The sequence below is a fragment of the Budorcas taxicolor genome, chromosome 8 (assembly GCF_023091745.1).
Source record: "Budorcas taxicolor isolate Tak-1 chromosome 8, Takin1.1, whole genome shotgun sequence".
NCBI classification, from domain to species: domain Eukaryota; kingdom Metazoa; phylum Chordata; class Mammalia; order Artiodactyla; family Bovidae; genus Budorcas; species Budorcas taxicolor.
Genome location: NC_068917.1, coordinates 26,587,449 through 26,615,163, shown reverse-complemented (window position 1 = coordinate 26,615,163; position 27,715 = coordinate 26,587,449). Strand labels below are relative to the sequence as shown.

Below are 27,715 nucleotides of genomic sequence, written 5' to 3'. Positions count from 1 at the left end.
AACCTGGGTCTCCTGCACTGCAGGAAGATTCTTTACCAACTGAGCTACCAGGGAAGTCCCTTTAATAAGTGGTAGTGGAGAAAATGGGCTGCTATAGGTAAAACAATGAGATTGAACATTTTCTCACACTATTACAAATATAAGCTCAAAATAGATTTTAAAGAACTAAATGTAAGACTGGAAACCATAAAACTAAAAGAAACATAGAAAGACACTCTTTGACATAAAACAGCAATTTTTTTGCTTTCTCCTAAGGCAAACAAGGAATGATTCTAAAGCTGAAACTCCAGTACTTTGGTCACCTCATTCGACGAGTTGACTCACTGGAAAAGACTCTGATGCTGGGAGGGGTTGGGGGCAGGAGGAGAAGGGGACGACAGAGGATGAGATGGCTGGATGGCATCACTGACTCGACGGATGTGAGTCTGAGTGAACTCTGGGAGTTGGTGATGGACAGGGAGGCCTGGAATGCTGCAATTCATGGGGTCGCAAAGAGTGGGACACGACTGAGTGACTGAACTGAACTGAACTGAAACAAAAGCAAACAAAACAAAATAAACAAAAGCAAAAATAAACAATAAACAAATGGGACCTAATTAAACTTAAAGCTTCTGCAGAGCAAAGGAAACCATCAAGAAAATGAAAAGACAGCCTATGAATGGAAGTAAATATTTGCAAATGATGTGACTGACAAGGAGTCAAAATCCAAAATATACAATCAGCTCATACAACTCAACATCAAAAAACAATCCAATCAAAAAATCAGCAGGATTTGAATTCCTATTGGTAGGAATGTAAATTGGTGCAGCCACTATAAAGAAGAGCGTGGAGGTTCCTTAGAAAAATTATAAATAGAACTACTTTATGACCCTGCAGTTCAGCAGTAAAGAATCCACCTGCAATGCAGGAGATACGGGAGTCATGGGTTTGATCCCTGGGTCAGGAAGATCTCCTGAAGGAAGGAATGGCAATCCACTTCAGAATTCTTGCCTGGAAAATCCCATGGACAGAGGAGCCTGCTGGGCTATAATCCACAGGGTCGAAAAGAGTCAGACATGCGTGCACACACACACGTGACCTGACAATGCAACTCCTTGGTATATATCCAGAAAAAGTGAAAACACTAATTCAAAAAGATACACGCAACCCAATGTTCATAGCCACACTGTTTACAGTAGCCGAGACAAAGCAGCAACCCAAGTGCCCATCAACAGATGATTGAATTAAGAAGGTGTGCCCTACATATACAATCAAGTATTAGTTAACCATAAAAGAATGAAATACTGCCTGCCACCTGGATGGACCTGCAGTATATTATATTAGTACTTGGTGGAAGTAAGTCAGAGAAAGACAAATACTATGATATCGTTTATATGTGGAATCAAATAATACAAATGTATTTATATGCGAAACAGAAACAGACTCACGGACATAGAAAACAAACTTGTGGTTACCAAAGAGGAAAGGACTGGAGGACGTAACAGATTAAGGGTCTGGAATTACCAAACTACTATAAGTGAAACAGTTAAGCAACAAGGATATACTGTGTGGCACAGGGAATTATACCCATTAACTTAAAACAACCAATAATGGCATATGATGCAAAAATACTGACTCACTATACTGTACACTTGACTAACATAATATTTTAAGTCAACTATACTTCCAATAAAAACAAGAGCAAAATAAAATGTAGCTTCTTACAAGGATAACTTATTTTAAAATTCCAAAAATTATTAACTATATAAATATACCAACTATCTTTAGTAGTACTCAATTGTTTCTTTTTAAATATTTTATTTAGTGGAAATAAGTTTACCCATTATTATAATGACATTCCCATTACTTGGTTCTTATTGTTAACACAATGTTTAGTACGATTTTTACATAGTTATTGGATAACAAGATTTTATAATTCTCTCAAGAAAAATGAATGATATACTGAAGGTACAAAAATTCTATTAGTAAATTATTCATATATATTTTAGATCTTCAAAGAAAGGAACACCTGTGAAACCTGTAAGTGATGACATATACGGCTTATAGTAATTAGCAATAATAATTCAGTAACAAATAATCTGAAGCATCACTAGTTCTCAGTTTTCTTTAAATTGATTTATTATATTTGTGTACCTTTTATCTCCATGTAAGGTATGTATATGACCTGATTAAATGTTCCAAAAAAGGAATATGGGGCATGATTTGTGAAACAAGTCATCTGTTGATGGGCACTTGGGTTGCCTCTTTGTCTTGGCTACTGTAAACCGTGTGGCTGTGAACAATGGGTTGCATGTATCTGTTTTCCTCAGGGTCCTCTTTATAGACAGCAAAGTCCAATCAACTTGTGTAATATTAACAAATACTCTTCCAGTGTTTGGAAAAATGTTTTATTTTCAAAATTTGTCTAATGTTTAAGGTGGGGGTTAACTATGGGCACAGTGATATCAGTCTATAAAATGGGCTATTCTAGAAAAGCACAGAGCATATTACACATCACTCCCCTCCCACAGATTAGCTGCTACATGGGAACTCAGAAGCGAAAAGAAACAGATGTAAATAGATGTCATTTAAATTAACAACTTTGGTTTCTTAGTTTAACTGAATCTACTCCAGTTAAAATCCTACTTCTCATTAACTTTACAGGAAAATAGTCAGGCTTCACACGATACAAACTTAACTTGTGTAAAATTCACAGCTTTGGTGAAACAGGTTGTGAAGAGTATATGAGCTAAAAACAATGTGAGAAAAACAGACTGCCGTGTATGTCAAGAGTTCTGGGGAGGAGTGCAATTATTCCATGTTATGGATTTTTGTCAAATACTAGATATCTGTTCACCAGAATGCTTCCCCTGTTGTGTTTCCTGCAGCTGACTCCACAAGCCTCTTCTTTCTCATGTCACATCCCAGTGCTATGCTTCACATTTTCTTCTTATTGGGAAACACTCTGAGGATGTCTCGTCTTTCTGAGTATAGATGATTGTAGGTGAAATACATACCTAAGGTAGAGAAGAAAATGGCAAAATTAGATTAACCATCTCTTTGGAGAAGGCGATGGCACCCCACTCCAGTACTCTGGAAAATCCCACGGACGGAGGAGCCTGGTGGGCTGCAGACCATGGGGTCGCTAAGAGTCAGACCCGACTGAGCGACTTCACTTTCACTTTTCCTTTCATGCATTGGAGAAGGAAACGGCAACCCACTCCAGTGTTCTTGACTGGAGAATCCCAAGGATGGTGGGGCCTGGTGGGCTGCCATCTATGGGGTCGCACAGAGTTGGACATGACTGAAGCAGCAGCAGCAACCATTTCTTTGAAAAGAACCATGGTTTTGAAATACAGCGTACTGCCTGGAGTCCAGGAAGAAGACACTTGCAAAGGAGACCCAAAGAAGAATACTCCAGATTTTCTGCAGAAGGGGAAGTAAATTCCTCCATCTTACTTTTCTGCATATTACAAAGAAGGAACTTTCCCCCTTTCTTTAGCTCTCTCCATTCCCCCCAAAGTTTCACATTTGTCTTCTCTTTTATGTGTTGTTCTTACATACCTGATAGTTGTTATCTTCTAGAGGTAATACTTATCTTAAGGATGTATGAGGGTTAGAGCTGATGAAACTAAAATTTAACAGCAGAAGGCTGTTTCTCAATTTCCTGGACAGATTAATTAATTGATCAGGTTTTCTCAGCTTAACTTTTTGCTCCATATATTTTTCTTGAGTCGTTAGCACCTATTCCCACTTGCCTGCTAGGAAATGCTAGCACATATGGCCAAACAAACAGGAAACAGAAACAGATACAAATGGGAAATCCAAAGATAGCCAAGTTTACTTAGTTTGACATCCTGATTTTCTTTATAGATGCTTGTGTCTGTTGGTAAAAATTTTATACACAAAGCAGTTACATTTTCTGCCAGTAAAACTCTTTTTGTTCATACAGTGATATATTTGATCTCATAATGTCCTACAAAAACCATTAGAAATAACTTCTAAGTGCTTTACTAATAGGTAATAAGGTCCAGTTCATCATTCCAGGTTTCTTCTTTCATCTCCCACGTGTTTACAGACCTTTCTATTGATACTAAGGTAGATGGCAGCACAAACCAAAAAAGCACAGGAAGAATGCAAAAACAAAATAGAAAAGCCACTTACCTACAAAGAGCATCATGAGATATATTTTCAGCACATATGGGAAATAGACGGATAAGTCAAAGGGCATCTTTGTGGAGTAAGTGCCAAATGATTCGAAATAAGGCAGCGACTGATAGATGGTAAATGCTGTTTAAAGAAAAAAACGAATCATAAAGGTTTCCCTTCTTAACTTGCTACAGGATATGTATGTATGTTAACACAATTGAAGGATATTCTGAATTTGATTTTGAATCCTTTTGCCAAAATATAATTTGGTATGGAAATGCACTGAAGATCAGATTGGCAAGGCCATTACAGCAGTGTGATCTGCTGAATTTTTATCCTTGTTTTATTTTATTGTGCCTACACAGAAAGAGTTTACTGTGTTTCTCTGTTTATTGAGGTATAGATGATGTATAAGTTTCAGGTGTGCAACAGAGTGATTCACAATTTTGTATAGTGGAGTATAAATGGCTATACTCCATTTATAGTTATTATAAAACATCAGCCATATTCCCTGTCTGTATAACATATCCTTTTAGCTTATTTATTTTATACATAGTAGTTTGTACCAAAAATGGTATCTCAGAATACCTGTCCACTTAGCCACAAGTAGTGGTGATAGATGAGTGAACATGGAAAATGCTTCATATATTTTCCTCTTAAGAGTTTCACAACACACATTGGTAGAATGGAGATGCTGTCAAGTCCTGCAATAAGAAACTGGTTTCACCCATTTCCTCAGTTTAACTGGTCTTGGAATAGCTCCTTCTTCCTCCCCATCCCAAGCAGTACTTGATAAAAATTCTGAGGAATAGTGTGAGAAATGCTGGCCTCCAATTACTTTGAAGGAGGAGGCTCTTGTCAAATAAAAAGAGTTGAATATTCTATGGAATTATATCTCATATATAGACCTTTAATAACATTTCATGGAATAAAATGACAATGTACTATAGTTATGTAAGATGTTATCATTGAGGTAAGCTGGGTGAAGGTACATGGGAACAATGCACTATTTTTGCAAACTTATTGCGAGTCTAAAATTATTATTTTTAATTTCTTTTCTTAAAAGATGAAGGAAAAGTCAGGTACCTACAGATTTTATAGCCAGACAGTGGCATCAGCATAGAGTCTGCACTTCACACCAAAAAAAAAAAAAAAGGAACTATATAGAAACGTACAAACTTGCAGTCACCTACATTCCACCACCCAGAATTAATCATTATTGATATTTTGTTATATATGCTTTCAAAACTTTTCTGCATATGCTTTTTTTAATTGCAAGAATAAGTTTATGAATCTAATTTTAATCAAAGAATATGCATTTTACAGCAACCATATACAAACATAGCTTTCCTAAGAAACAAGAAGGCTTACAATTACAGAATAAAAAGAAAAGTCTACTACATATTTATTCAATCCCTTATTCTTAGGAAAATATTAGTCATATTTCTACTTTATTCCTTTATATATTCTTTACAGTGTTCTTCATATTATCTAACAAATGAATGTACTTAATAATAAATGTTTCAATGAGTGAGGGATTTTGTTCTCAAATAAATGTGCAATCCATTTTTTATAGTTTTTAAGATTTTCTAGATTCTTTTGGCATAGTCTAATTTCAAAACTCAATAATTCTTCCTTTTGAAACAAAACATATTTTAAGATTATACTTAATATGATTTACTAGAATATAAGCTCTTTTTCTCTGGTCATTGGTGGATAGAAAACATGTGGGTATATCATATATACTTTACAATTATTATCAACATCACCATCATTTTATTTTAAATATTTCTGAATGTTTTCCCTTAGTTACCTTAACATGTGCTCTCTTCATTTCTTTATGCCTTTGGTTTTCAAAAACTTTTACCATGTCTGTTTCAGAGTTTCCTTCCTGTCTGCTAAATCTATTACAGAAGGAAGCTTATATTCCACAAATATCTTCAAGCTCTTTGCAAATAGATGTGTTTAATCACTTGATTTTAAGCTTAAGTTTTACATTTAGGCTTAGTAATCAGCTTACTTCACACTGTATTTAATAATTCTTTGTTTATTGATCATGTACATTGGGTTCATAAGAGAAAGGAAGGGAGACACAAAGACAACCCCGTATTCCCGTGAAGCTTAGAGACTAGACAGGGAAATCTATATTAATCAAAGAATCATGCAAGTGTCTAATTACTGCTAAGGTTTTACTAAAGAGATTCATAGGGGGAATTGGTGTAGATGAGGAAGTTGAGAAATGTTTCCCTGAGAAACCGATGATTGATCTATATGTGGAGTTAATTGTCTCTAACAAAGTAGGCTGCACAATAGCTGGTAAGTGAGGAGGCTAGTCCTGCTAGGGGGAACTGAATTTCTATGCATTAAAAATAATCACTGAGTCACTAAACGTTAAACCCTCTTTGGATGAGGAAACAGACTTAGAGAGGTTAAATGATTTACCCAAAACTCAGCGAGTTAATGAAGGTAAGGGCCTGCACTCAGATGTCCTTATTCCTCATCCCATATTTTGTCTACTGTGCAGAACTGCTTCCTTCTCTAACTTCGCTTTTTAATGCTTTGCTTCTTTGCATCAAGGGAAGTATGCCAGGAGAGATAACACTGAGTCAGCTGAACAGTGGCAAAAATAGTAATTTAATCATCAGAAAGTGTTGTGAACCATTATTGCTTTGTCAGTAAACAATACAGAAAGTCACTCTTTTCCTACCTTCAGCGAGAACACACAAAGGATAAATTGGCATCCACAGGGTTTGACTGAACCATGTCAAGACAGCATAGGATATTCCAATGACTGACAACATGCTGTAAGTGTACCTGAAAGGAGACAAGTTTGCTCATAAACATTGCTGCTGGTGTCTGGGAAATAACAGGAGAAGAAAACACTTTACTTTGAAACTGAATACACAGATAAAACTGGAGAGCATGCAAATTCCGTACGTTATTTCCTGTAATGTAAGCAGGAGAAGAGGTGAAAAACAGAGGGAGAGGAACCCTGTCAGTCTGGCTTGTCTCACGGGGTGGATCATAGATAATTATAGAGGTAAAGAGAGAAAAATGTAACTCTTGTCCCTTAGCAAATTACAGTTACAAGTTTCCTCAAATAGTGACTTCAGTTTCACTTGGAAGCCAACCCCATTTTATACAGCAGCGAAGTTTCTTAAGACAGCCAGACCTATAAATATCTATGGAAATAATTTTAAAACTTTTTTTAAAAAAATGGGCCATCCTGTGTAAACAACTAAATAATGGGCCTTAGGAGCGTGTTTTGAGTACAGGAGGTGATTTTAAACCTGCCTTTGTGATGTAACAGATGAAGCAGTCAATATCTTTTTATTTCTCAAGCTTAAGCATATATCAGAATCACTCAGAGGGCTTGCTAAAGCACAAATTGCTATGCATCTCCAGAGCATCTAATTCAAGGGACCTGAGAATTTGTATTACAGACAAGCTCCAGGTGATGCTGATGCCACTGGCCCAGGGACTACACTTAGAACTATTGGAGAAGGAGGGCATACATATGGCAAAACAAAATCCAAAACTTTGAAAACATGAATGCAGTAAAGTAAATCTTTCATTCATTCCAGGACCCTCATTCCATTTCTCAGAGGCAATGTCCAATGCCAATTTCTTATATACTCTTTCCAAAATACTTTGCGTGTGCCTATCTCTGTGTATACACTATATATAATATACATCAGTAGTGTAAGCACTCACCAAATACGGCATGTTATCAAACTTTTTGTTCTTTACCAATACAAGGAAAAAATGCATTTCACTACTTTGATGTTTTTTTCTCTTATTGCAAGAGTAGGTAAGAATCTTTTCATATGTTTAGAAATCATTTCTGTAGAAGTCCAGTGTGTCTCTTTTTTGCTGTTGCTTGTGGTTTGGGTTTTAAACCTAAAAATCCATTGTCAAATCCAAGATCAAAAACATTTACCCTTATGTCTTCTAAGAATTTTATAATTCTAGCTCTTCTGTTTGGGTTTTTAATCCATTTTGAGTTAATTTTTATATATGGTATGGAGTAACAAACCAAATTCCTTCTTTTGCATGTGGATATATAGTTGGCCCAGCATTATTTGACTGAAAGATTATTCCAAAACACTATTTTTCTCCACTGAATGATCTTGGCCTCTTGTCAACAATCAACTGACCATAAATTTGAAAGTTTATCTCAGAACTATCAATCCTATTCCATGCTATATCCTTAAGTCTGTATCACACTCTTGATGTGTGCAACTTTTGTTACTTTGTAGTAAGTTTTGAAATTGAGAAATGTGAATCTTCTATGTTCTTCTTTTTCGAGATTCTCTTGGCTACTCTGGTTTCTTGAGGTTTCCATATGTGTTTTAGGATCAGCTTCTCAACTTCTGCATTGAAGCTGCAATGCAGAAGATCAACTTGAGAACTGTTCCATCTTAAAAACATTGTCTTCAACTCACAAACATGGGACATCTTTCCATTTACTTAGATCTCCTTTCATTTCTCTGAACAATGTTTCTAGTGCACTAGTTGTGCACATCTTTTATTAAACTTATGTCCAAGTACTTTTTAGATGCTATTGTACATGGAATTGTTTTAATTTTATTTTAGGATAGGCCCTTGAAAATGGGTACATTAAAATACACTTAATTTTTGTATAACTGACTTTTGAAAAACACAGATTTGAACTATGTGGGTCCACTTATATGAAGATTTTTTTCAATAGTAAATACTGCAGTGCTACACTCTCTGGTTAGTTGAATGCAGACACAGAACTGCAGACAGAGAGGAACTCTATACATGAAAAGTTATATATGGATTTTCAACTCTGCAGAAAGTCAGCACTCCAACCCTCACCCTGTTCAAGGGTCAAACGTGTATCAATTTTGTATTCTACAACTTTGCTGAACTAGCTTATTCTAGTGCTTTCAGTGAATTCCTAGTGATTTTTTAATATAAAATTACGTCATCTGCTAATAGAGATAATTTTACTCCTTCCTTTCTAATGTAGATGACTTTTATATCATTTTCTTGCCTAACTGCTGTACCTAGAACGTCCAGTGTAATGTTGAATAGCAGAGACAAGAGTAAACATTGTTGTCTTGTTCCTGATCTTTGGAAGAAAGATCAGTCTTTCACCATTAACCATCGTGTTAGCTGTTGAGTTTTTACAGATACTTTCATCAGGTTGAGGAAACTGCTTTTCAAAACATCATTCTAAGGTAAATTTGGAAGTTAATTCTAACCCCATTTTATACAGGAAAAAAGAGTTTCAAAATGGTTAAGCAGTTAAGGAATTTCACTCCTAGGTTAAGAGAAATGAAAACATATGTGCACACAAAAGCTTGTACATGGATGTTCATAGCAGTATTCCTCCTGACCAAAAAGCAGCAACAGCCCAAAGTCCATCAGCTGACAAATGAATAAATAAAAATTGGTATATTGGTATAATAGAATATTATTCAGCCATAAAAAGAAATAAAATATTGATACCTGTTACAACATGGCTATACCTTGAAAACATTATGCTAAGTGAAAGACACCAATCACAAAAAGCACATTATGTGACTCCATTTATATGAAATGTCCAGAACAGGCAAATCCATACAGACAATATATTAGAGGTTGCCAGAGGCTGGGAGGGAGAGGGAAGGGGGCATGACTGCTGATGGATTTGGGGCTCCTCTGGGGGGCAATGAAAATGGTCTCAAATTAGATACTGGTGATGGTTACACATATCTTTGAACAAACTAAAATCAACAAATTTTATACTTTAAAAGGGTAAATATTAAGGTCCATGAATTATCCCACTGCTGTTATTTTTAAGATTATATGATTTGTCCAAGCATTTAAGTAGTAGAGGTGAGGTTCATCTTGAGATCTTCTACGTCTATGTCCCAAAGTCTTTCCATCACATCACAATACCACTCTCAATGCCAAAACTACTTTGTTCTCTAATGGGCCTACTGAACTTATCTGAGACTGGACTGACACTGAAAGAAGTGGGTATACCAGAGAATAAAACGTCAGAAAGCCACAGTTCCCTGGGACTTCCCTGGCAGACCAGTGGTTAAGACTTCGCCTTCCAACGCAAGGAGTGAGGGTTTGCTCACTGGTCAGAGAGCTAAGATCCCACATGCCTTGTGGCCAAAGGACAAAAACATAAAACAGAAGCAATATTGTAACAAATTCAATAAAGACTTTAAAAATGATGTACATTAAAAAAAAAAAAAACAAACAAACAAGAAAGCAAGACACAGTCCCAGATGAGGCTCCATGTCTCATAAACAGAAAGTCACAGGCTATAAAAGTCCCTAAAATTTGCCCTAAGTCCACAAATCTTTCAGTTAAAAGTGAGAAATAACCAAGTTATATATAACAAAGAATTATAGTCACTTTAATTCAACAAAATATTTCATTTTAATTCATTCTACTTAGAATGTCTTAACTCAGCCAAGATTTTGACAATAAAGAATTTATATAACCTCTGCTAAAATGCTGCGGCCTTTTGTTACCCATTCACATCCAGGTCTTTCAAGCAAGAGGGACAGTTTTCAAGAAGTAGCAGTTAGGAACCTCTCCAAAGTGAGCCACTGTGCAAAGAGGCTATTTTACAGTATTGCTGGTAGCGATACTACTAGGCTCATCTCGTTGCAAAGCTTGAGAATTTAGAAGTCAACACAACACCAACTAGGGCAAGGATTCTAAACCTGAAGTCCAAGGATTCCCAGTGAGTTCATGAACAAACTTCAGTTATTTGAACCTGCTGGAGTTGTATACACATGTTTGTGGAGGTGTGTTTTTCACCCCAAAGAAATAAAGCCCTATATTTAAAATACTCTTGAATTCAAAGAAACCAACTTTGTAAATTGTGTCTATGATAGAAAAGTCTGGCTTTATTTATGAAAGTAACATGTACCAGAGCAATTGCAGAGAATGCCTTTCATTAGCAAACAGCTGTGAGGTTTATTCCCATTTGGTATTATGCCTGAATGCACTGATTCGCTCTTGTAATACCATGGTAGGTTTTCATTATCTTTGATATGCCCATTATGGAGAACACAAAAAATACATTTCCATATCAAGATAAAATAATATGAAAAGAGGTTATATATTTTTCTCTGAGCAATCAAACACAAGCAACTAATACTGGTTTCACTGTAGAAAGTAATCTGGCTTTAAGAGGTTATTTTGCCTCCTTACCTAACCATATCCAACAGATTCCAAAAGATGAATAAAACACACACCACGTATTTCTCTTGGACTTCTTCTTGACCGGTGATCACCATGAAGAGGACAATTACTCTTTCTGTGAGCTAACAAAAGAAATAGCAAAGTCAAGAATTGGGATCATCTGTTTAGCATGTAGGTAATTTTCTAATTTTAAGAACCAAAGTTCCTTTTAAAAAATATGCTTTAACTCTAAATATGTATACTATACAATTAATACGATCTCTGGGGGAGTAAGGTTATGGGTCAATTTCATTTCCTCCTTTCTGGTTTCTTTTTTTCTGTATTCTCCAAATTGAACGTAATGGATAAAAAGATAACAGATATTTCATCCGAATCACAGCATTTCCCTTCTTGTGACACATGAACACATGGTTTTACTCACTTTGACAAGCTTTCATTGGGTGTCCACTATATATCAGATGCTAAGACAACATACACAATGAAAAGCATCATCCTTGCTACACAGGGGAGCAACGGTAGGAGAATGTGGGGCATTCGCTATAGCACAGTGTGAGTAATGCTGTCATTTAAAGGGCCATGTATGAGAGGAGAGGTGGGGGAGATAAACTGTGAGGGAAAAGGATGCAGAGAGACATATGGAGACAGGCAACATTTCAGCTGGATCTTGAGGAATGGACAGGGTTTGTCAGGTAGACTGGATAGGAGAGTGGGCATCCTGGGGAGCAGCCAGAGCAAAGAGGCAGAGGTGTGAAAAGACAGCTGTGCTGGGGGCCAAAACATCCCTGAGGGCCAGAAAGGAAGTGCACAAACAGAACCATGGGAGATAAAATTGAAAACATGCTGCTTGTGAAGAGTTTTGAATGTCAGGCCAAGAAATTGCCATTTCATCCAACCAAGAAGCCACCATAGTTTCTTTTGGGGGGAGGGGTGGTACAGGAGTGTTGAGAGGTGGGAGAAGGGGAGAAAGGGAAGGGAAATAGTATAATCCTAACCTTCATAAGCTAGTGCAAAGTGAAAAGAATTCAACAAATTCATATTTTTTCCAAGTCAGTAAGCATTTGTAAATCACTGAGAACGCACACACTAATGGCTTAGCTCCAATTACTGACCTCGAAATACACATTCCTCTTTCCAATCTAAATATATGTATTCTTATGCTGTATTAATATACTTTGTATATTCTGCATTTTTGTTGGTTTTTAATAGAATATTTTACTTTCCTCACAGTGGTCACAGGAAAACATCCCTGAGATTGAGAGAGCGTATTAGTGATAAAGACGAGGGCTGACTTGTGTCTTTCAGTAGCTGTCTTTACTTTTAAAGCGGATCAGGGAGAAAAGACTTGGATAATCTGTGACTTCAAATCACAGCCTGTTAGTCCTGGAAAATCACCTAGTGCAGAGAAATCCAAAATTTGCCAATATCAGGCCAGAGGATCAGAAATTCACATGTAGAAGCTGTATCAGCGTGTTTATAACCACATTGGTGAGTCAAGAGGGCCCTTACTTAGCTAAGGAAATTAGACACGATTCAAACCTTAGTCAATCGATGGAAGCTACCTATGTGGCAGTTTTTCCTTTGTTCGTCTTTCTTTCAATGCTCTAGTTTCTTGACTTAACCATATTTATGTAATGAAGTAGACTTAACTGAAATGATTAATTACTGAATGATCCGAGCTTGCTGCCATGACACACAGCAACCTTCAGATAACAAGATCTTAGCAGCAAACAAGTACTTAGGCACTGCCTAATCTTACATTTCATCAGTGTCTGCTAATTGGGAAAATTATCTAATTTTTGATCAAAATCTCAGGAGATAAACACATGGATGTGTGCACACAAACACAGTTCTAATTACATGGCTGACTACTGTAATAAAGAACATAAGCTATTTCAGATAAGACAAATCTCTAGGGGCTCTGCTAGATACATGTCCAACCCCACCGTTTTACAAATAAGGAAATCAAGTGATTTGCCCAACCTAGAGGCAGACCTGGAAACATATATCCTGAGTCTCCTGGCTTCCAGAGTTATAAGCAATCTCTGATGCCAGGCTGCCCCTCAATTGATGAGTAGGGAGGGAAAAGAATCTCCTAAGAGGGGCTGGAGCTGCCCAAAGAAACACTGTTGAAAATAATCACTTAAGGGACTGTGGTACATTGGTGATGGAATCCCAACTGCATAGAAGAGGCAATAAGCATGCCCCCCAAAACACAACCACATACATACAGGTATGTGCAGACCCATCACCCCCTCTATGATGTCTGTCTAATTAACAAATTATCTGATGGTTATTTAACTCTATCTTGACCATTCAATGGCAAGACAATGGGAGAATGTAGTTGGCAATATTCCTAAATTGATTTTTAAAAAACCCAATATTTATTGATTACTTTGTGCCAGTATCTAAACCCATGCCATCTCATTTAATCTCCATAACAACCCCAGGAAGTGCTACTGCTATTTTCTGCCTTTTACAAAGAAAGCGTTCTTTGTAGTCATTTTACAAAGTGAAAATGACTTGCCTATAGATGTGGAATCAAAATCACGTCATTCTAAATTCCTTGTTCTGAGACACTAAGACATTTTCACCTTTGCTTTTTAATGAGCTATACCCTCATATAATGTCTATCAGTGAACCAGTGAAGTTGCTCAGTTGTGTCCGACTCTTTGCGATCCCATGGACTGTAGCCTACTAGGCTCCTCAATCCATGGAATTTTCCAGGCAAAAGTACTGGAGCGGGTTGCCATTTCCTTCCAAGGGATCTTCCCGACCCAGGAATTGAACCCAGGTCTCCTACATTGTAGGCAGACACTTTACCATCTGAGCCACCAGGGAAGCAGATATAAAGTCTAGGTCACAGTCTATTCTAAAAAAAAAAAAAAAAAAAAAGCCTCTCCTGAAAAGTTAAAACTTAAAAGTATCTCCTTGATTTTCTGAATCAACACCAAAACAATTTTCAAGAATAGATTTTTAAAATTTATTACTTTCTTTACATATAATAGTTGACTAGTTATTTAGAGCTTCATCCTTGGGACAACTTAGCACTTTGTCATTTTAGACAAATCCTATGAGAACATGACAATTACTAATAAAGGGTCTTGTAATGTTTTGTGCAACTCAAACAGGCAGAATAAAAGCACAGTGAAAACACTAACTTGGGCCACATTAAACATGGTGGTAATGTGGCCAACTAAAATATATAAAAATTAACTCAAAAACTATAAAACTACTTTGCAGTTTTATGTTCTGTTTGGGAATTCTGAACTCCAGATTAAGCAATGACTGAAATTAAAGTGTTCTTTGTTAAAGAACTTAATTTGATAAAATTAAAGTGTTACTTTTTAATGGCAGCTAGCAAATTAGTTAGAAACTATTGAAGGGGTAAAAATCATACTTCAACTGTAGAGAGAATTTCTAGTCTTAAAAATCAAGTAGTTGTTTAATTAGTCTTTAAGTAGTAGCTTCAAAGACTATTACATTACTAAATGGATAACCCAAACTACTTTAACCCTATGAACTTTTGTTGAGAACTTCAGACACATACCCTTAAATTTGAAAAGTCACCAATTATTTTCTGTAAGACAAAAGTATTTAAATACTATTTGTATATGTTTATTTATTCATCAAACAATATATATTTATTGAGTGCACTATTCTGAATCCCAGTGAACATGGCAAGATGAACAAGATCAAATCCCAGCCTAAGAAGAAGGCTATGTCCCAGCCTATAAGGACATAGGTACTTATGTCCTAGTTTGTGAGATAGACACTGTAAACAAGTGTAGCATAATAGTTGAGTATTCAGGAAAACTAACCCAAATCCAAATTTTTGCTCCACCGTTTACAATTTATGTGAACTTGGGTAAGTCATTTAACTTTTGTGTTAAGTCATTATACTGGAGATAAAAATAAGTATAATTTAAAGTAGTAATTAGTTTATAAGAAATATAGTTTATAAGAAAATATATTTTTCTTGTAGATAGTCAAGACTATTAATAAATAAAGCTAATATCAGCATCCTTAAAATTATACTATGACTAAAACACTCTGATGATGGGAAAGATTGAAGGCAAAAGGAAAAGGGGAGAAAGAGAATGAGGAGGTTGGACGGCATCACTGATTTGATGGACATGAGTTAGAGCAAACTCCAGGAGACAGTGAAGGACAGGGAAGCCTGGTGTGTTGCAGTTCACAGGGTCGCAAGGAGTCAGACATGACTTAGCAACTGAACAACAATAGCTTTATAACTATCACACTGAAGAACTTCACTGATGAAATACAAAAGGTACCAAAAAGAAAAAAGAAAAAAAAAAATCCTACCTACAGAGCGAACTGTGTATATAATTCATTTTCAGGAAGCAAAGTTTTGAGAATCTCATAGCATGACACAATCCTCAGTACCGTTTTTATCTCTAACAATATAAGCCTGTTCCCAACTCAAAACTGGAGAGAAAGTTATATGATTTCATAGGGGAAAAAAAGATTATTTAATCTACCAATGCAAAGAAGCACCTGCTTCATGGATTAAAAGAGATTAAGGTGAAACTTTGCTGTGTTTCTAAAAGGGTTTAAGACACTCTCCTTGGGGACAGACTTTACGTTTTTTCTTACAAAATCTGCGACTGTGAAATCTTTGGAGTGATTTCTGACAACAGACTCCTGTTTGTCCTTATCAGAAATAGGATGTGCTATTGGCAAAAAAAAGGATTGTTCTTGCAATCTGAGCTCACAAATGGAATTTCTGTAACACAAAGTGGAATTTCTGTATCACAATAATGTGGGGGTAATAATTCCCAGGATTTTGATTTATAGATTTAAAAACTGTGTCAAATGAATACATGTGCAGCAGTGTTTATTGTGATGCAAAGGTCAGGGGACAGAATTTAGCCATTTTAATTCAGTTATGTACAGTCTTTGCATTTCAAGCCTCTCTCAAAAGCTAAAGGAGTAAAGTGGATAACTCTGAGGGTTTCCTAAAGGCACATCAGCCTAATGTCAATACACAAAGGTTAATTTTGTGGATTATTTTCCCCTCTCCTTGAGTTGAAACATCCTAAAGCTATTATATATCAATAAAGACCTCTTTCTCAGGCTTCTACACAAGCAAAGTCAGAACAGAGTCCTTCAAAATCAATATTTCAAGGTTGATGGCATTTCCGCTCCATAAAAGCCAAGTTGTTTTGATTAAATCTACTAAAATACTAGTTTCCAATTCAACTTTTTAAAAAAATCAAGCTAATGAAATAGGCACACTCATTTGAGAGCAAGGAATTGGACAGAAGAGAGACCTAGTTTTCAATTATCACTTTTAACTATAGTTATATGCTACTTTTGGACCTTTTTACTTTCCCATTTTACAATTTTAAAATATCAAAAATTTTTTTCCTGATATAATTTTTATTGTCATGTGTTTATAAAAATGGATGTATATAAACAACTATTTGTTGCAGTTTTGCTCTTTTCCCCTAAACTGTATTTTTAAAAAATATATAAAATATACATCTCTGTTAAACTATCATAGTGTTATTGTCAACAGGTCTTACCCTCTCTTTCTCCTTTGGTTAGTGTTAGTGCGTTAGTCGCTCAGTTGTGTCTCACCCTTTGCGACCCCATGGACTGTAGCCTACCAGGCTCCTCTGTCCATGGGATTTTCCAGGCAAGAATACTGGAGTGGGTTACTATTTCCTTCTCCAGGGGATCTTCCCAACCCAGGGATCGAACCCGGGTCTCCTGCATTGCTGGCAGATCCGTTACTCTCTGAGCCACCAAGGAAGCCCTTTCTCCTCTAGCAACTGTAATATTAGAAAATCACAATGGCTTTTCCCTGTCAAATAAAGATGAGTATAAAACATTTAAAAATGTACAGAAGAAAACAAACATATTTTTGTGAGCTACAAAAATGTATACACATATACATATGTATATATAAACACATACCACCATCAATTGATATTATACCTGTGATTCTAATTGCTCAACTAGCTAATTGTTCCTACTGCTTTGGGGAATTACTCATCTTCATATTTTGGCAAAGCAGTTTACAAAAAAGACAGTTCTATTGTGACTTACCAGTGTCACAAAGGTAATGTCAAAATAATAACACACATGAGCAGAATTCTCTTCAATCTACTTCAAAGCAGCTAGATATTGTGCATTTTTTCAAAATACTGGATGCAATCAGCTATGAGTATTGTGTGAGTAGCTTAGCTACATTCTTAACTACAGTTTCTTCATTTAAAGATGGGGAAACAGGAAAACCAAGAACGATTACACAGCTTTAGAGTTTTGTTTGGTTATTTTAAAGAAGGGGCCTCAGAATCATCTTATAATGTGGGAATTCTTCTAGTTGTCTACAGAATTCTAAGGAAGGGGGTTAAAATGAAACTTTGGACCTGACCACATGGGTTTTTGAAGCTTTTTTGAACATCATGTCTATTCTGAAAACCATAGAAAAGATAGTAAATGAATAAAAGAAACAGAGGACAGATAAATTAAAGAGGAAGACAAATATCATAGCAAAAATTTAATAATAATTGGCCCAGGATGAGAAGAACTGTCATCCCTACTATGATGATTCCCTGATTCCTCCCAACAACAAAGACTTAAAAACCAGTTGAGCCCCATCAACAGGAGACTTTGCCTCCTCACATTCAAATAAAAGTGCCAATGTATACTTGCCATTATTTTTTAATTACCAAACCAGGATACAGTCCAATTACAAGTGATCATACTTCTATAAATCAATAGAGTTACAATTAATAGGGATTAAAATCACGCTTAAATATCCTGGAATTTCTAGAACTGCAAGAAATCGGATTTCTAATAACAATTTCTGTTTTTGGACAAGCCTGCATACTTTTGGAAAGCAGAAATACTGTGCAGATCTTTGAGACATATTTAAGATGCTTTTCTTTCTTACAGATTTACCTGTCCAGTTTCTCATTTGCATTTCCTACTTTGGAAATAACTAAAATAACACTGCTCTTAACTTTGAAACTGTTTTACCATAAAATTAGTATTATCCAATTTAGCCTTAAAAAAGTACAAAGTCTAAAAAGGTATGCCAAAAGAAAATATGACTTAGATTCAGATGAATTTGATCATACTCCAAGAAAAATAATTCCATATGCTAGAATATAGCTTTTATTTAACCTGGGTTAATTCTGTTTTCTAAAATTAGCATTTAGTTGCTAAAATGTGTCCAAATCTTTTGTGACTCCATGGACTGTAGCCCACCAGGCTCCTCTGTCCACCAGATTTCCCAGCAAGGATATTGGAGTGGGTTGCCATTTCCTTCTTCAGGGGATCTTCCTGACCCAGGGATTGAACCCATGTCTCCTGCTTTGGCAGGCAGATTATTTACCACTGAGCCACCCGGGAAGCCTGTACATTTAATGTTAAGCAATGCTATATGCATCTTAAGTTGTTTACAGATAATACATATCAATAAATCTTGTTCCTAAATAATATGCCTCTTCTCTGGTGGCTCAGAGGTTAAAGTGTCTGCCTGGAATGTACGAGACCCGGGTTCAATCCCTGGGTCAGGAAGATCCCCTGGAGAAGGAAATGGCAACCCACTCCAGTACTCTTGCCTGGAGAATCCCATGGAGGGAGGAGCCTGGTAGGCTACAGTCCATGGGGTCGATAAGAGTCAGACACGACTGAGCGACTTCACTTTCACTTTTCTGGGACAGATGTGTATGTACCCCTTTTCGTATTGTAAGGACATACATTTAAGGCAATTCCATGTAGGTCTTAGCTAGCTAACTAACTATTCTTAGTTTGTACTCTAGATATTGCCCCAATTTTTACTTTACATTTGATATTTCAACACTAAAGTAACTTCATCCTAATACTATATCTCCACGTCTAATGAATAAGCAAAATTTAAAATCTCCTATCAACTTGTAATGCAGAGTTCTCGATAGGCTCCTCAGGATTACACTCTGATTTCCATCTTTTAAACTTTCATGATATTTCAGCAAATTTTAATATAAAGATCTATGCCACTATTTCAGTCAACAAAATTTAAGGTGTTTATGTTCTAAGCACTTTGCTAGGTGTTGGCATTACAATCAGATTCTAATATTTTAATTATTTTTACAATGCAAATTTGTCACATTTAGTTATCCATTTTTTAACATTTATTTTACAAATAGTTAAAATTATACTAATGAAAATACTTTTTTCTGTAAATTTTAAATGTATGTTCATATAGCCACCTTTATCTCTCCTTAAGGGAAATATCACTTTTTAATTTTTCTTGCCTTAATTCAGCAATGATTTCCTTTACTAAATCTCTACCCGTGAATTTCCCATCTTCCTTCAACCTGCCTTTAAAAGGAACATGGTCATCTAGGGCTCAAGACATGGCAGAGGAACAAATGATACCTAAAATAACAGCAACAGCTACCAGGTCCCACCTACTTTCTCAGTTATTCCAGAATATACATGCTATTTGCATATCACATGAGAAAATGAAGCTCAGAACAATTACATTACTTGTTTAAACTCATATAACTAAGAGATAGAACTGGAATTTGAAGCCAGTTTAGTTCAGTCGCTCAGTCATATCTGACTCTTTGCAGCCCCATGAACTGCAGCACGCCAGGCTTTCCTGTCCATCACCAACTCCCGGAGTCTACCCAAACCCATGTCCATTGAGACGGTGATGCCATCCAACCATCTCATCCTCTGTCATCCCCTTCTCCTCCTGCCCTCAATCTTTCCCAGCATCAGGGTCTTTTCAAATGAGTCAGCTCTTCTCATCAGGTGGCCAAAGTATTGGAGTTTCAGCTTCAACATCAGTCCTTCCAGTGAACACCCAGGACTGATCTCCTTTAGGATGGACTGGTTGCATCTCCTTGCAGTCCAAGGGACTCTCAGGAGTCTTTTCCAATTTTGAAGCCACGTCTACAGCATTACCAGGTCTGTACAAGTGGTGAAAGTCACTCAGTGGTATCCAACTATTTGCGACCTCATGGACTATACAGTCCATGGAATTCTCCAGGCCAGAATACTGGAGAAACGCCTTCCCTTCTCCAGGGGATCTTCCCAACCCAGGGATCAAACCCAGGTCTCCCGCATTGCAGGAGGATTCTTTACCAGCTAAGCCACAAGGGAAGCCCCTGTACAAGTAGATGCTATACTAAATAAACACAAAAGACCACTCCTTTGCAACTGCATTCAGTACTAGGGGCAGAATGAACAAGAAATAGCTGGGGAGTATTCTAATCTCTGGACTTAGATGAAGGGTACTTTTTTTTTTTTTTTTTTGCAAATTTATTCTTTTCCAGGTAATGTATGTAGCATCCTTTTCCCTAAAAAGCTGGATGATGGTGGTTAATGTATCCCAGTGTAGGTAGAGGAGCCAGGCACCAAACCCCAAGTCTGAATGGCTCCCATCCTATGCCTTTACTCTGTACTACACTGCCCAAGGCCATGGCATAGTGAGACTGGGCAGTGGATATGAAATCTCGTCCCAGCAGAGGATCCCTATAGTGCTGCACAAAGCAGCAAGCATCATTTCTCTGCTTCCAACTGGCAATTCTGACTATGCAGTGTTTTAGGATGAGTTCACTTTTTCATGGAATTCTCCATGTTAGTGACTTGGGTTGCACATTAGCAAAGGTTGGCTTTTTCACTGCCATAAAGTCGAGAGGCTGTAAACAGAACAAAGTTACGTATGCAACAGATTCTATAATATAAACAATGTGATTAAGACCTACCTGCAAAAACCTAGGAAGAAGATGGTTTGATTCAATGCCAACATATATGTGCAGCAACTCCAAGAGGGAAACAGACTGGCAAAGTTGCATCATAAGTCCAATTGCATAAAAAGTGTCAACCATTGAATCTGTGTCCAGTGAATTAAAAATACAGACATAGTAAGTAAAATCTAGATCACAACCCAAATCTAGGAAGCAGTTTGAAATACAACTGAGATTCCTTACTTCATTTTCCTTTGTACATGTGAGAAATTTCCTAGATTTCTAAATTACAAATACTATGTAACCAAAGAAAGCACCTCACATCATTATACAGTTTAATTGCTCCTCTTTCAAAACGAATTTAAAACTTGAAAAAGAAGGCTCTATGACCAAAGCTAAAGCATTTATTCCCCATTTATATGATTCTAAAGGAATTCCAGCATAAAAGTAAACAGTTAGACTCTAGACTACATCGGTGAAAACAGGCTGAAAGCGAGTTTATTAGAGAAACTGCTGTGCCCACTCCTTGTCTATGGACAAGAGAATGACAGAGATGAGAAAATACGATTTCAGAGAAGATTTATGAAAATGGCATTAATGATGCCATGATATCAAATAACAGCCTCCATCTATATAGCATTTATGTCCTGCATGTACATGGTTAGTGCTTTCTGGATTTTGGTGAGTTGGGCCCATTGCAGAGGGCTCCAAACAAATACTACATTTGAGAGAGCTGAAATGGACAGAAACAAATGTCTCTCTAAATAGAATGAATGTGCTGGTTTTTAAATGAAATCCTGCCATATTAAGAAACATCTAGGGAAATCTTTATCGTCTTCACTCCCTAGTGATCATTCACATGATAGTAATTTATCAAAGGGTTTCTCTTCTCAGCAGCTCTATGAGGTAGACATTATTATCATTCCCACTTTATGGATGATTCCTGAGGCATATACAGTCCTACTTGCCATAAAAGCATGATCAGTCACACGGCTCCCTGAAGGGAGAAGGCAGCTGGTGCCTACTCCAGGTGCTTGAGTGCTACTGAGCTACTTAATTTATACACTGATTTGGAAATTGTACTGACCCCCCACATAGTTCTTTTCAAGCTGCCTTCTGTAGAAATGGGTTGTGTTTCTTTAATAAAATGCAACTTCTCTAATTATGGATGGCAAGATCACAATTAAGAAATAAGTATACTGCTGACTAAGGCACTTCCCCCCACTGGAAAAGCCAGGCAGCATAAGAATAAATTCATGTCTTGTTACTCATGTTGTGAACAACCTATAACAGGCCCTCGAAGCCACAGCTAACTTCCAAGGTCTAGAAGTGATGCTTTTTTCCTAAAAACAAAAGGAAGTTTTCCAAACACCTGTGTTGTCCTCTGCTTGAGGACTCCCAACACTCAAAAGTTGAAATACAGCCCTCAAGTTATATCTTTGGAGGTTCTTAACAAAGGCAAGAATTTATCCGCAAATCTGCAGTAAAAAAAAAAAAGCAACATCAATAGTTTATGGTATCACAGAAAAAGATTAATTTTCTCACGATATCAAAGGCTGAACTGATGAGCAGAGCATGACTTATCCCAGATATATACTACATGTTTGTTTTTAGCTGCAACCAGCAGTTGCTCAAATTGTCAAGTCATGCAACAGTTGGAAACTGTGATGACCCTTATCCATGTTGGGATGGAAAATGAAAAGAATTTTATTTTGACAGTCATTTAATGATTCATTTTTTTGAAAATTTAAATGCATTTAAAAATCCCTACTTTCAGGAAACTGGAGAAAGCTTATGACTTAAACCTTTAACGCTAACTCCTCTATATGTGATGAGTCGTCTACAAAATGTGTCATTTTCCTATGGACACATTGCCTTTTAAAAGGATTAAATAGATGATTGGGGAATATAGAGTTTGTCTTTCATTTGTTAGTAGTTTCCAGTTACCTTAAACCTGGGGAATAAGAAACAAGAACTGGTTAATTTCTAATTTCTACGTGGAAAAAGAAAAAGTTACACAGGAATTTACAGATTTCTTCAACGCACACCAGATCTGCTAAGGTTTGGTGCAGAACCAAAAAAGGAAGAGGGAAATGGCACACCCCAATGGCATGTCTATGTTTTCAGAGCCAGTGCCTACTCAAAGAGAACTCACTTCCCTTTCCCTCATTTTACGTACCGCCTCCTCCAAACAGGTTTTGGTTTTTGCATTAAGAATGAAGCATGCTTACTGAAAAATATGGTCACTAAATTTCAGAGAAGTGAAGGATATTAGGTGAAGTTCACAGAAGTTAAATTATAACTAGGACTAGGTGAAAATGAGGATTAAACGTTAAAAATTCAAAACTGTTTTGGGCTTTTACCTTTTCCAAATGAAAAGAATCTGACTGTCATATTTGTAAATATCCAGGAGTGGCCGCAGAACTGGATTAAGTAGTACATGAAAAGATAGGCATTCTTCCTATACCTACAAAAAATACAAGAAAATACTTCCTTTAAACACATTAAACACTTCCTTTATAATCACCTTTTCAGCATTATACACATATTTTTTAACTAATTTACTGGCCAATCTGAGCGAGCAAGAGACAATTAATCCATATCCGAGTTTTTAACTTGGATACTCTTCTAACCCCCTTGAGATTTCAAAAGCACACACTATCTGTTACAGTGACCATCCTGGGTTTGTTTAGCGCCAGATATGGTTCTATTTCAACATTCACTTTCAGCTGTGATAAACCTCTAACTTTGCTGCTCCCCAAGGGATAAAAGCAAGCATTGCAAAGTTAGCTTTGAGTATTTTCGAAAATAAAATATGGATGGAGAGAGGCCCATGTGGTCAACGTGTTCCTGCTAAGTGCATAACTTGAAGGATAACTAGTTTATAGTTACAAGAAGGGAGTAGCAATGGTGGCATTCCCAGGCAGGGTAATTCAATCATTGGAATGTTAGGTCCATGAATCAAGGCAAATTGGAAGTGGTCAAACAGGAGATGGCAAGAGTGAACATCAACATTTTAGGAATCAGCAAACATAAAATGGACTGGAATGGGTGAATTTAACTCAGGTGACCCTTATATCTACTACTGTGGGCAAGAATTGCTTAGAAGAAATGGAGTAGCCATCCTAGTCAACAAAAGAGTCTGAAATGCAGTACTTGGATGCAATCTCAAAAAAGACAGAATAATCTCTGTTGGTTTCCAAGGCAAACCATTCAATATCACAGTAATCCAAGTCTATGCCTCAACCAGTAATGCTGAAGAAGCTGAAGTTGAACGGTTCTATGAAGACCTACAAGACCTTGCAGAACTAACACCCAAAAAAGATGCCCTTTTCATTATAGGGGACTGGAATGTAAAAGTATGAAGTTAAGAAATACCACCTAGAGTAACAGGCAAATTTGGCCTTGGAGTACAGAATGAAGCAGGGCAAAGACCAATAGAGTTTTGCCGAGAGAACTCACTGGTCATAGCAAACACATTCTTCCAAAAACACAAAAGAAGACTACACATGGACATCACCAGATGGTCAATATCAAAATCAGCTTGATTACATTCTTTGCAGCCAAAGATGGAGAAGCTCTATACAGTCAGCCAAAACAAGACCAGGAGCTGATTGTGGCTCAGATCATGAATTCCTTATCGCCAAATTCAGACTTAAATTGAAGAAAGTAGGAAAAACCGCTAGACCATTCAGGTATGACCTAAGTCAAATCCCTAATGATTATACAGTGGAACTGAGAAATAGATTCAAGGGATTAGATCTGATAGACAGAGTGCCTGAAGAACTATGGATGGTGGTTCGTGACATTGTACAGGAGGCAGGGATCAAGACCATCACCAAGAAAAAGAACTGCAAAAAAGAAAAATGGCTGTCTGAGGAGGCCTTACAAATAGCTATGAAAGGAAGAGAAGTGAAAAGAAAAGGAGAAAAGGAAAGATATATGTATTTGAATGCAGAGTTCCAAAGAATAGCAAGGAGAGATAAGAAAGCTTTTCTCAGTGATCAACGCAAAGAAATAGAGGAAAACAACCGAATGGGAAAGATTAGAGATCTCTTCAAGAAAATTAGAGATACCAAGGGAATTTTTCATGTAAAGATAGAACAATAAAGGACAGAAATGGTATGGACCTAACAGAAGCAAACCATATTAAGAAGAGGTGGCAAGAATACACAAAAGAACTATACAAAAAAGATCTTCACAACCCAGATAATCATGACGGTGTGATCACTCACCGAGAGCCAGATGTCCTGGAATGCAAAGTAAGTGGGCCTTAGGAACCATCACTATGAACAAAGCTAGTGGAGGTGATGGAATTTCAGTTGAGCTATTTCAAATCCTAAAAGATGATGCTGTGAAAGGGCTGCACTCAATATGCCAGCAAATTTGGAAAACTCAGCAGTGCTGGAAAACAGGACTGGAAAAGGTCAGTTTTCATTCCAATCCCAAAGAAAGGCAATGCCAAAGAATGCTCAGCTACCACACAATTGCACTCATCTCACATGCCAGTAAAGTAATGCTCAAAATTCTCCAAGCCAGGCTTCAACAGTATGTGAACTGTGAACTTCCAGATGTTCAAGCTAGACTTAGAAAAGGCAGAGGAACCAGAGATCAAATTGCTCGTGGGATCATCGAAAAAGCAAGAGTTCCAGAAAAGCATCTACTTCTGCTTTATTGACTATGCTAAAGCCTTTGACTGTGTGGATCACAATAAACTGTGGAAAATTCTTCAAGAGCTAGGTATAGCAGAGCACTGGACCTGCCTCCTGAGAAATCTCTATGGAGGTCAAGAAGCAACAATTAGAACTGGACATGGAACAACAGACTGGTTCCAAATAGGGAAAGGATTACGTCAAGGCTGTATATGTCACCCTGCTTATTTAACTTATATATAGAGTACATCATGAGAAACACTGGACTAGATGAAACACAAGGTGGAATCAAGACTGCCAGGAGAGACATCAATAACCTCAGATATGCAGATGACATCACCCTTGTGGTAGAAAGCAAAGAACTAAAGAGTCTCTTGATAAAAGTGAAAGAGGAGAGTGAAAATGTTGGCTTAAAACTCAACACTCAGAAAACTCAGATCATGGCACCCGGTCCCATTACTTCACAGCGAACAGATGGGGAAACCATAGAAACAGTGAGAGGCTTTATTTTGGGGGGCTCCAAAATCACTGCAGATGGTGACTGCAGCCAGGAAATTAAAAGATGCTTGTTCCTTGGAAGAAAAGTTATAACCAACTTTTAATATGCTAGACAGCATATTAAAAAGCAGAGACATTACTTTGCCAACAAAGGTCTGTCTAGTCAAAGCTATGGTTTTTCCAGCAGTCATGTATGGATGTGAGAGTTGGACTATAAAGAAAGCTGAGCGCAGAACTGATGCTTTTGAATTGTGGTGTTGGAGAAGACTCTCGAGAGTACCTTGGTCATCAAGGAGATCCAACCAGTCCATCCTAAACGAAATCAGTTCCTGAATATACTGAAGATAAAACTTCAATACTTTGGCAGCCTGATGCAAAGAACTAACTCATTTGAAAAGACCCTGATGCTGGGAAAGACTGAAGGCAGGAGGAGAAACGGTCGACAGAGGATCAGATGGTTGGATGGCATCACCAACTCAATGCACATGAGTTTGAGTAAACTCTGGGAGTTGGGGATAGACAGGGAGGCCTGGCATGCTGTAGTCCATGGGGTCGTAAAGAGTTGAACACGACCAAGCGACTGAGCCGAACTGAACTGATATCTGAGTGCATTTTTGTGATTGGGGTCAGTATCTTACCACTGCCTATTATAGTTTGCAAGAGTAGATAGTTTCCTTCACCAGGCACACATAGAAAGCAGTTTAAGGGCCAGAAAAGGGAAGTGAAGCTGAGTTTGAAAATTGGTTGATGGGGATATGACTAAGAAAAGATGAACAGATACACGTTTGAGCGGGTCAGAGGAAGCACTGTTTGAAGTGTTGTCTCTGCTTCTAAAAAGTGGTGGAAGTAGCCAGATCGGGGTAGACAAGATTTTTTTCCTAGCTGGAGATATGAAACCTCTCAGAAATAAAGGAAATAAATTGAGAAGCAGATAAAATGTAGCTTGATGAGCGCACTCGGGTACCCCTACAGATGACTACGGCACTACTGAAAAAGTAGGGGAAAGGAATGCCTCCCTGAAACCTACAGCAGTCACTTGACTTGTGGGATAAACATAGACATCTCAGGCTCTACCCTCATAACACTGAATCAGTTTTTCTGGAAAACCGGGGCCCCTGAAATCTACACGTGTGCTTGGTGCTTCTGCAGCAGGTAGAGAAAAGGAAAGGGAAGGGCTCCAGGTCGGAGGAAGGGGAAGAGAAGAAAGACCGCAGAGAGCGTACAAAAGGAAGGGCGGCCACGCAGCCTGTCCTTTCTCTGCTGTAGCATGGGGAAAGTAACAGTCATTCCTAGGGTTGCCGAGAACACTGTATTAGCTAATATCTGTCCAGAGCCCCAGGGAACGTGAGGCGTAAGGCTGATCCGGCGCTGGCGGGTGCTCGCCCCGCGGAACTATGTGGGCACCACCCACAACCCCCCACCCGCACCCTTCCCCCTGGCGGCCCCTCCTCCCGACCCCCTCCCCACCCTCCGGGCCGAGCGCCCTACCTGGGCTGCAGCCAGGCGGGCAGCGCCACGGGTCCCATGGGCCGCCGCCACCAAGTC

General features: G+C 37.6%; 1 protein-coding gene across 1 annotated transcript; it reads right to left on the bottom strand.

Moving 5' to 3' along the window:
- Positions 1-2,291: 2,291 nt before the first annotated feature.
- HACD4 (3-hydroxyacyl-CoA dehydratase 4) lies at positions 2,292-27,715 on the bottom strand. The gene is made up of 7 exons (XM_052645242.1): positions 27,659-27,715; positions 23,384-23,487; positions 21,039-21,166; positions 11,317-11,429; positions 6,836-6,942; positions 4,144-4,269; positions 2,292-2,996 (listed from the first exon to the last, which is right to left on the bottom strand). Exons 1-7 carry the CDS (start codon positions 27,694-27,696, stop codon positions 2,917-2,919), a joined length of 696 nt encoding a protein of 231 aa, XP_052501202.1. The 5' UTR covers positions 27,697-27,715; the 3' UTR covers positions 2,292-2,916.